General features: G+C 51.2%; 1 protein-coding gene across 1 annotated transcript in view; it reads left to right on the forward strand.

The window, feature by feature from the left end:
• Nucleotides 1-968: 968 nt before the first annotated feature.
• LOC144490727 (ras GTPase-activating protein 3-like) overlaps nucleotides 969-11,075 on the forward strand; it is a gene marked incomplete at its 5' end in the record, with an annotated part of 22,408 nt that continues 12,301 nt past the window's right edge. Inside the window, 3 exons of the mRNA XM_078208438.1 lie at nucleotides 969-1,073; nucleotides 2,988-3,141; nucleotides 6,476-6,624. Of these exons, the coding sequence (XP_078064564.1) occupies nucleotides 969-1,073; nucleotides 2,988-3,141; nucleotides 6,476-6,624 (408 nt within the window). The remainder of the gene's footprint in view (nucleotides 1,074-2,987; nucleotides 3,142-6,475; nucleotides 6,625-11,075) is intronic.

Consider the following 11,075-nt stretch of genomic DNA (forward strand, 5'->3'; position numbering starts at 1 on the left):
CATGCTGCAACTGTACAAAACTCTGGTGCGGCCGCATTTGGAGTATTGCGTACAGTTCTGGTCGCCGTATTATAGGAAAGATGTGGAAGTGTTGGAAAGGGTGCAGAGGAGATTTACCAGGATGTTGCCTGGTATGGTGGGAAAATTGTATGAGGAAAGGCTGAGGGGCTTGAGGTTGTTTTCGTTAGAGAGAAGAAGGTTAAGAGGTGACTTAATAGAGGCATACAAGATGATCAGAGGATTAGATAGGGTGGATAGTGAGAGCCTTTTTCCTTGGATGGTGATGGCTAGCATGAGGGGACATAGCTTTACATTGAGGGGTGAGAGATATAGGACAGATGTTAGAGGTAGGTTCTTTACTCAGAGAGTGGTAAGGGCGTGGAATGCCCTGCCTGCAGCAGTAGTGGATTCGTCAACATTAAGAGCATTCAAATGGTTATTGGATAAACATATGGATGATATTGGAATAGTGTAGATCAGAGGGGCTTTAGATTGGTACCACTGGTCGGCGCAACATCGAGGGCCGAAGGGCCTGTACTGCGCTGTTCTATGTTCTATGTTCTATGCTTTGATAGAAACGTGGGAATTTTTGGACGTTTAAGAAAGCAGCGTTCATCGAGCTCATCTTCTCCCATTGCGGCAGCCCACTGAGACATCAGTAATGGAGTTATTGACCAATCACCATCATCAATCTCTCGGAACAGACTCAAACTTGAGGAATTCACATTTGTTGAACTGTTGCTGTTTCTTATAACAATCTGACACCTTCATGGTTATTTTTACAATGAGCAGATTTTTATTTCTTGTTCTAAGATTGGTAATATAACCACTGCACTCTGTGAGATTTAGGTATATGAAGGTATATTTAAGTTTGCTAACATCCTATAATAAACAGCAGTGTTTACACTCTTTTCCATACCTTGTGATGTGCTTTATATCTCCTGAGATACTGAATGTTATTCCTCTAGGATTGACCTTTGGAACGCCAGTAATCTCAAGTTTGGTGATGAATTTCTCGGAGAATTACGCCTCCCTTTGAACGTTCTAAAGCAGTCTTCTTCTCATCAAGCATGGTAATCGAGTGCTCACTGAATTTAACCATTCCTTCTTTAATCACACCTGGTGCAGACCCAACAGCAGTTAACATGATGAACTTGCAGGTGCCTCGAGACCGGCAACTGCCCCTCACTTGCCTGCGTTAGACGGAGGAAAGCCAGACTGGACTTTCCCTCCAGAAATGCTTCTAGAAACCTCCTGGCAAAGTGCACAGGACAAGTGTGCTGTCGTGGAGGGCAGCATCATGGTTCCTCTCTTTGTGGTCATGTGGTTGAATTGAGCACCGCTGACCACCTTACTCGAGTTACAGTTGCAAAGGTTTAGAAAGAGGCAGAGACTCCAGACTCACAACAATGTGTTTGACTCTTAAATGCCCTCTGAAATGGCTGAGTGAGCCACCCAGTTTAAGGGGCAATTAGGAGTGGGTAATAAATGTTGGCCTTGCCCGCATCCCATTGTTGCGGCTTCGATGTCAGCCTTTTAATTGATCGCAGCTTCACCCTTCGAGTAACCAAACAAGTAACAGAGTTCTCTTAAACAGCTGTTTGAATACAAGCTACAGCAAGGACGCTGGGAAGCTACTGTTCACATCCCTGTAGCTAGCCAGTGTGTCTTTATCCCTGTAGCTAGCCAGTGTGTCTTTATCCCTGTAGCTAGCCAGAGTGGCATATTCCAAAATACAGAGGCAATTAAAGTTTTCAAAATCGATTACAAGTAATTAACATAAACCAATCACAATCACCTTACACTTGCTTCATTATAATATCCAATCAGTGTGAAAGGTTCAGAGTACTGCTTGTTTCTGAGTGATCCTGAGGATCACTCCCATCTCCCAGTTACAGATGTCTGATTTATGCGCTTTGCCAGACTAATGTCCGAGGTGTTTGTCTGTGAAGACTCTTATAAGAAGACCTTTGTTTTCCAGCCTGAATGATGTTTAAACTTGTGTGAGACTATTAACCCTTTCACCATGAATTAATGGGGGCGATTCTCCCAGCCCGCTGCGCTGTGGGGCCAGCGACCGCACCGGGGGGGGGTATCGGTGGGGCAACGATCCAGGGTTGGTGTGCTGGCCAGTGATCGGGCAGCCGGCAGCGCGGGGCCACTGCGCATGCGCTGATCTCAGTGATGACAGATGAGTGCGTGCGCAGTGGCACGCTCAGCGCTCTGCTGCCGGCCTCTCCAGCGGGAACACACCCCGTCCACTGGTTTTTATCCTGATTCACGCTCGCGCACTCTGCAGTGCACTGCGTGTGGGAGATTCAGTTTGAAAATCCTGCTGAAAAAAACCAGTGGGATTTACTCCAGTTTTTACACGAATTCGACACTTAGAATGTTTTTGGGAGAATCCCACCCAATAAATTTAAAAATGATCAGCTGACACCGCAGAATGATCTGTGCCATTCGCTCGTTTTTTATTCTCTCCCAGTCCATATTTATTTCCCGTTCATTATTACCCAGAGGGCTGTTCAGCAGAGTCAACCACATTGCTGTGGGTCTGGAGTCACATGTAGGCCAGGCCGGGTAAGGACAGCAGATTTCCTTCCCTAAAGGACATTAGTGAACAGATGGGTTTTTCCGACAATCATAGTCATGGACTCCTACAGTGCAGAAAATTCCCGTTGCCCAATCACATTTATTTACTTCCAGTTTTTTTTTTGGAAGCTAAATTGAAGCTGATTGGATAAGAAGTGGATCACGAATCATATCATGAAGTTTATTGGATGTGATTTTGCAACATTTCACACCAGGATTTTACTGACTATCTGTGTGTGACGTCCAAGGTGTGGAACATGGGACACGCTCAGTTTATTTTACAGAAAACCACGTTTATTTAATGCATTACACAAGCGTGCAGAGGGTTAGGAATATTTATTTGGTATTTCTGTTGCAATATCTGTGATTTGTAATTTCTTGTTGTTGTGTCCCAGGTATTTCCTGCAGCCCAGAGATAACGGCAAGCCCATTAAACCGGTAGACTTGGGTTCCTTGCGACTGAATGTCGTTTACACAGAAGACCATGTTTTCCCATCCCAGTATTACGACCCATTGAGAGACCTTTTACTAAAATCAGCAGATGTTGAGGTATGATTGTGTTTGCTAACCCTGATCTTACCCCAAAGTCTAACTTACTACCCTAACCCCCTCACCCTAACCCCTAACCCTAACCCGAACCCTAACCCGAACCCTAATCTGTAACCCCTATCCCGAACCCTAACCCCAATCTTACCCCAAAGTCTAATTTACTGCCGTAACTCTAACCCTAACCCTAACCCCAACCTCTAACCCCTAAACCTAACCCTAACCCTAATCTGTAACCCCTATCCCGAACCCTAACCCCAGTCTTACCCCAAAGTCTAATTTACTGCCGTAACTCTAACCCTAACCCTAACCCTAATCCCTAACCCTAACCCCAACCTCTAACCCCTAAACCTAACCCTAACCCTAATCCCTAACCCTAACCCCAACATCTAACCCGCAAACCTAACCCTAATCCTAATCCCTGACCCTAACCCTAACCTTAACCCTAATCCTAATCCTAATCCTAATCCTAATCCTAATCCCTAACCCTAACCCCTAATCCTAATCCTAATCCCAAATTAGGAGATAAAGGCACCGAAACAAGGAAGCATGAACCAAACCATTATTCTAATCTAGGAGATTAATTATTAAATCTGCAGATAATATTTTTAATTGTCCGAATGGAATGACAAAATAGATGAGAAAGGAACAGATAATATTATAAATGCTGGAAATACTCGGCAGGTCGGGCAGCGTCTGTGGAGAGAGAAACAGAGTTAATGGCAGGAATTCTCCGACCTCGCCCGTGGCTGGGATTCTCTGTCCGACCGGCAGTGCTGGTGAGGCAGGTGAAATCGGAGAATCCCGGTTAATGTTTCAGTCTGTGACTTTTCAACAAAACTGAAAGAAACGAGAGATTTGAAAGTTTTTGAACGAAGTACAGAGGCCGGAAAAGACGGGAAAAGGAGGTGAAAAAACAAGAGGGGATGTTATTTTATTAGTGTCACAAGTAGGCTTACATTAACACTGCAATGAAGTTACTGTGAAAATCCCCCAGTCGCCACACTCCAACGCCTGTTCGGGTACACTGAGGGAGAATTTAGCATGGCCAATGCACCTAACCAGCACATCTTTCAGACTGTGGGAGGAAACCGGAGCACCCGGAGGAAACCCACGCAGACACGGGGAGAACGTGCAGACTCCGCACAGACAGTGACCCAAGCCGGGAATGGAACCCGGGTCCCTGACGCTGTGAGGCAGCAGTGCTAACCACTGTCACCGTGCCGTGTCTGTGATAGGCTGGTAGGAAGGAGAGATTAAATGATGGAAGGCATGACAGTGCAAAGCAAAATGAGACTGAGAAAGAAAGATCAGGTATGTGTGGGGCAAGTGTCAATGATCAGTGCAGAATTACTGACAATGAGAGAAACATGGAGATTCCGGAAAGCAGGAAATCTCTCCCCCCCTCAAAATGTAGAGGATCCCACCACCCCTCCCCCACCGCACCACCCCCCCCCCTCCCTCCCCCCCACCCCGCCCCCGTTAAAGGTAAGACTCTCGAGTTGTTCGTATTGAATATTCCAGCAAAAAAAAAGACTGAAAAGCGAGGAAAGAATTGTTTCTTCTTCAAAGTCAGGGTAGATCCGTTCAAGTCCCTGGGTCTCGACGGGCTGAATGGCCTCTTTCTGCACAGCACGGACTCGATGGAGCATAAACACCAGCATGGAGCAGTTGGGCCAAATGGCCTGTTTCTGTGCTGTGTTGTGAATTTAGAATAGGATCAGTTCCATGATGAGAAATTCTCCTCCTGTTCCTGGCTGCACCTTCTGGGGCTGTTTCCTGACAGTGAAGTGACAGGTTCGGTGGATTGGCCAGGCTAAATTGCCCCTTAGTGTCCCAAGATGTGTAGGTTAGGGGAATTAGCAGGGTAAATATGTGGGGTTATGGGGTTAGGGCCTAGGTAAGATGTTCTGTTGGAGAGTCGGTGCAGATTCGATGGGCCAAATGGCCTTCTGCGCTCTGGGTATTTTATGGATTCTGCCTTGCCCCTGTTGTCTGATGTTACTGTGCAGCTGTGCAGCTCATCGCTGCCCTCTCCTGTTGGTCTCTTGTTAATACATCACCTGGAAACAGTAATTACAGTGAAAGCAAGATGTGTAGATGCCGGCGTTGGACTGGGGTAAACACAGTAAGAAGTCTCATAACACCAGGTTAAAGTCCAACAGGTTTATTTGGTAGCACAAGCTTTCAGTGCGCTGCTCCTTCATCAGGTGAGTGCAGGATTTGTTTCACAAACAAGACATATACAGACACAAACTCAGTTACAAGATAATGGTTGGAATGCGAGCCTTAACAGGTAATCAAGTCTTAAAGATACAGACAATGTGAGTGGAGAGAGGGTTAAGCACAGGTTAAAGAGATGTGTATTGTCTCCAGCCAGGACAGTTAGTGAGATTTTGCAAGCCCTCTGCAAGACACGGATGCCATCATCTCACGTGAGAACACCATCCACCAGGTACACGGTACATACACTTGCAACTCGGCCAACGTTGTCTACCTGATACGCTGCAGGAAAGGATGTCCCGAGGCATGGTACATTGGGGAAACCATGCAGACGCTGCGATAACAAATGAATGAACACCGCTCGACAATCACCAGGCAGGAGTGTTCTCTTCCTGTTGGGGAACGCTTCAGCGGTCATGGGCATTCAGCCTCTGATCTTCGGGTAAGCGTTCTCCAAGGCGGCCTTCACGACACACGACAATGCAGAAGCGCTGAGCAGAGACTGATAGCCAAGTTCCGCACACATGAGGACAGCCTCAACCGGGATCTTGGGTTCATGTCACACTATCTGTAACCCCCACGACTTGCCTGGGCTTGCAAAATCTCACTAACTGTCCTGTCTGGAGACAATACACATCTCTTTAACCTGTGCTTAACCCTCTCTCCACTCACATTGTCTGTACCTTTAAGACTTGATTACCTGTAAAGACTCACATTCCAAACATTATCTTGTAAATTGGGTCTGTGTCTATATATGCCCTGTTTGTGAACACAACTCCCACTCACCTGATGAAGGAGCGAGACTCCGAAAGCTGGTGCTGCCAAATAAACCTGTTGGACTTTAACCTGGTGTTGAGAGACTACTTACAGTGAAAGCAGCAAGGACAAGCATCACATTTCAACCTGGAAGGATTGGGATCGATAATTACAGTCAACAGCTCCTGCTGATGAGCTAGCACAGCTATGCTGGGCCGAATATCCTCCTTCACTCAGTAATTCCTTCCCGTGGTGCTTTCCCATTTCTCCAGTCTTGCTCCAGTGAGGATGTTAAGATTGAGTGGATTTTGATGCTGTTTTTCTCTGTAACCACCCCCTCCCTCTTTACTCTCCGCAGCCAGTCTCTGCTTCGGCCGCTCATGTGTTGGGTGAGGTGTGTCGAGAGAAGCAGGAAGCCTCCATCCCCCTGGTCAGACTCTTCCTACACTATGGGAAGATTGTTCCCTTCATCAGCGCGATTGCCAACGCTGAAATAAACAGGACCTTGTGAGTAAAACGATTAAAAACCTCGCTGAATCTGAGCGCTGTTTATACAAATACATAAACTGTGTTTCCTGTCTCCCTCTATCTTTGTTTCGCTGCCGCGTGCACTGCTTCCCATTCAGGCAGCAAGTCCCATTTTAAAATTCTCATCCCTGTTTTCAGGTCCCTCCGTGGCCTCACTCTTCCCCGTCTCTGTCACCTCCTCCAGCCCCGCCACCCCCAAGAGCCCTGCGCCCTCTAACTCCACCCTCTAACCCCGCCCTCTAACTCCAGCCTCTAACTCCGCCCTCTAACCCCGCCCTCTAACTCCACCCTCTAACTCCGCCCTCTAACTCCGCCCTCTAACTCCACCCTCTAACCCCGCCCCCTAATTCCGCCCTCTAACTCCACCCTCTAACTCCGCCCTCTAACTCCATCCTCTAACTCCACCCTCTAACCCCGCCCCCTAATTCCGCCCTCTAACTCCACCCTCTAACTCCGCCCTCTAACTCCATCCTCTAACTCCACCCTCTAACCCCGCACCCTAATTCCGCCCTCTAACCCCGCCCTCTAACCCCGCCCTCTAACTCCGCCCTCTAACCCCGCCCTCTAACCCCGCCCTCTAACTCCATCCTCTAACTCCACCCTCTAACCCCGCCCTCTAACTCCACCCTCTAACCCCGCCCTCTAACCCCGCCCTCTAACTCCACCCTCTAACCCCGCCCTCTAACCCCGCCCTCTAACTCCACCCTCTAACCCCGCCCTCTAACCCCACCCTCTAACCCCGCCCTCTAACTCCACCATCTAACCCCGCCCTCTAACTCCGCCCTCTAACTCCACCCTCTAACCCCGCCCTCTACCTCCACCCTCTAACTCCACCCTCTAACTCCATCCTCTAACTCCACCCTCTAACCCCGCCCTCTAACTCCATCCTCTAACTCCACCCTCTAACCCCGCCCTCTAACTCCACCCACTAACTCCAGCCTCTAACTCCACCCTCTAACCCCACCCTCTAACTCCGCCCTCTAACTCCATCCTCTAACTCCACCCTCTAACTCCACCCTCTAACCCCGCCCTCTAACTCCATCCTCTAACTCCACCCTCTAACCCCGCCCTCTAACTCCGCCCTCTAACTCCACCCTCTAACTCCGCCCTCTAACTCCGCCCTCTACCTCCATCCTCTAACTCCACCCTCTAACTCCGCCCTCTAACTCCGCCCTCTACCTCCATCCTCTAACTCCACCCTCTAACTCCATCCTCTAACTCCGCCCTCTAACTCCACCCTCTAACTCCATCCTCTAACTCCACCCTCTAACCCCGCCCTCTAACTCCATCCTCTAACTCCACCCTCTAACCCCGCCCTCTAACTCCACCCTCTAACTCCGCCCTCTACCTCCACCCTCTAACTCCGCCCTCTACCTCCACCCTCTAACTCCGCCCTCTAACTCCGCCCTCTACCTCCACCCTCTAAGTCCGCCCTCTAACTCCGCCCTCTACCTCCACCCTCTAATCCCGCCCTCTAACCCCGCCCTCTAACTCCGCCCTCTAACTCCACCCTCTAACTCCGCCCTCTAACTCCGCCCTCTAACTCCGCCCTCTAACTCCACCCTCTAACTCCGCCCTCTAACTCCGCCCTCTACCTCCATCCTCTAACTCCACCCTCTAACCCCGTCCTCTAACTCCACCCTCCAACCCCGCCCTCTAACCCCGCCCTCTAACTCCACCCTCTAACCCCGCCCTCTAACCCAGCCCTCTAACTCCACCCTCTAACCCCGCCCTCATCCTCTAACTCCACCCTCTAACTCCACCCTCTAACTCCATCCTCTAACTCCGCCCTCTAACTCCGCCCTCTAACTCCATCCTCTAACTCCACCCTCTAACTCCGCCCTCTAACTCCGCCCTCTAACTCCGCCCTCTAACTCCAGCCTCTAACTCCGGCCTCTAACCCCGCCCTCTAACTCCGCCCTCTAACCCCGCCCTCTGACTCCGGCCTCTAACTTCGCCCTCTAACTCCGCCCTCTAACCCCGCCCTTTAACTCCACCCTCTAACCCCGCCCTCTAACCCTGCCCCCTAACTCCGCCCTCTAACTCCACCCTCTAACCCCGTCCTCTAACCCCGCCCTCTAACTCCATCCTCTAACCCCGCCCTCTAACCCCGCCCCCTAATTCCACCCTCTAACTCCGCCCTCTAACTCCACCCTCTAACCCCGCCCTCTGACTCCGCCCTCTAACTCCGCCCTCTAACTCCGCCCTCTAACTCCGGCCTCTAACTCTGCCCTCTAACTCCGCCCTCTAACTCCGCCCTCTAACTCCGCCCTCTAACCCCGCCCTCTAACCCCGCCCTCTAATTCCACCCTCTGACTCCACCCTCTAACTCCGCCCTCTAACTCCGCCCTCTAACTCTGCCCTCTAACTCCGCCCTCTAACTCCGCCCTCTAACTCCGCCCTCTAACTCCGGCCTCTAACTCCGCCCTCTAACTCCGGCCTCTAACGCCGCCCTCTACCTCCGCCCTCTAACCCCGCCCCCTAATTCCGCCCTCTAATTCCACCCTCTGACTCCGGCCTCTAACCCCGCCCTCTACCTCCGCCCTCTAATCCCGCCCCCTAATTCCGCCCTCTAACTCCACCCTCTAACTTCGCCTTCTAACTCCGCCCTCTAACTCCGCCCTCTAACTCCACCCTCTAACCCCGCCCCCTAATTCCGCCCTCTAACTCCGCCCTCTAACTCCGGCCTCTAACTCCGCCCTCTAACTCCGACCTCTAACTCCGCCCTCTGACTCCATCCTCTAACTCCACCCTCTAACTCCACCCTCTAACTCCACCCTCTGACTCCGCCTTCTGACTCCATCCTCTGACTCCATCCTCTAACTCCACCCTCTAATTCCACCCTCTAACTCCACCCTCTAACCCCGCCCTCTAACTCTGCCCTCTAACTCCACCCCCTAACTCCACCCTCTAACTCCACACCCTAACTCCGCCCTCTAACCCCGCCCCCTAATTCCGCCCTCTAACTCCGCCCTCTAACTCCGGCCTCTAACTCCGCCCTCTAACGCCGACCTCTAACTCCGCCCTCTGACTCCATCCTCTAACTCCACCCTCTAACTCCACCCTCTGACTCCGCCCTCTGACTCCAGCCTCTAACTCCACCCTCTAATTCCACCCTCTAACTCCACCCTCTAACCCCGCCCTCTAACTCCGCCCTCTAACTCCACCCCCTAACTCCACCCTCTAACTCCACACCCTAACTCCGCCCTCTAACTCCGCCCTCTAACTCCGCCCTCTAACTCCGCCCTCTAATTCCACCCTCTAACTCCGCCCTCTAACTCCGCCCTCTAACTCTGCCCTCTAACTCCGCCCTCTAACTCCACACCCTAACTCCGCCCTCTAACTCCGTCCTCTAACTCCGCCCTCTAACTCCGCCCTCTAATTCCACCCTCTAACTCCGCCCTCTAACTCCGCCCTCTAACTCTGCCCTCTAACTCCGCCCTCTAACTCTGCCCTCTAACTCTGCCCTCTAACTCCACCCTCTAACTCTGCCCCCTAACCCCACCCCCTAACCCCACCCTCTAACTCCGCCCTCTAACTCTGCCCTCTAACTCCACCCTCTAACTCTGCCCCCTAACCCCACCCCCTAACCCCACCCTCTAACTCCGCCCTCTAACTCCGCCCTCTAACTCTGCCCCCTAACCCCACCCTCTAACTCCGCCCTCTAACTCCGCCCTCTAACTCTGCCCTCTAACTCCGCCCTCTAACTCCACACCCTAACTCCGCCCTCTGACTCCGCCCTCTGACTCCGCCCTCTAACTCCGCCCTCTAACTCCACCCTCTGACTCCGCCCTCTAACTCCACCCTCTAACTCCGCCCTCTAATTCCGCCCTCTAACTCCGCCCTCTAACCCCGCCCTCTAACCCCGCCCTCTAACCCCACCCTCTTGCGCTACTCCCGAATTGTCCCTGTAAGTTCAGCTGCCTGAGCCTCAAGCTCTCGAATTCCCTCCCCAGATCTCTCGCAACTCTTTTCACGGCACAGGAACACAGTGGTTAGCACTGCTGCCTCACAGCACCAGGGACCCGGGTTCGATTCCAGCCTTGGGTCACTGTCTGTGTGGAGTCTGCATGTTCTCCCCGTGTCTGCATGGGTTTCCTCCCGCTGTCCGAAAGGCTTGCTGGTTGGGTGCATTGACCGTGCTAAATTGCCCCTTAGTGTCAGGGGGACTTGCTAGGGTAGATTCATGGGTTAATGGGTGGGATTTGGTTGGTGCAGACTCGATGGGCTGAATGGCCTCCTTCTGCACTGTAGGATTCTATGATTCTAGTTTAAAGCACTTCATATCAACTACCTCTTCGACCAAGCTTTTTAGTCACTTTTTGTACATTTTATTAGTGTCACAAGTCGGCTTACATTAACACTGCGATGAAGTTACTGTGAAAATCCCCTAGTCGTCACACTCCAGCGCCTGTTCGGGTACTCTGAGG

The sequence above is a fragment of the Mustelus asterias genome, unplaced genomic scaffold (genome assembly GCF_964213995.1).
Source record: "Mustelus asterias unplaced genomic scaffold, sMusAst1.hap1.1 HAP1_SCAFFOLD_3692, whole genome shotgun sequence".
NCBI classification, from domain to species: domain Eukaryota; kingdom Metazoa; phylum Chordata; class Chondrichthyes; order Carcharhiniformes; family Triakidae; genus Mustelus; species Mustelus asterias.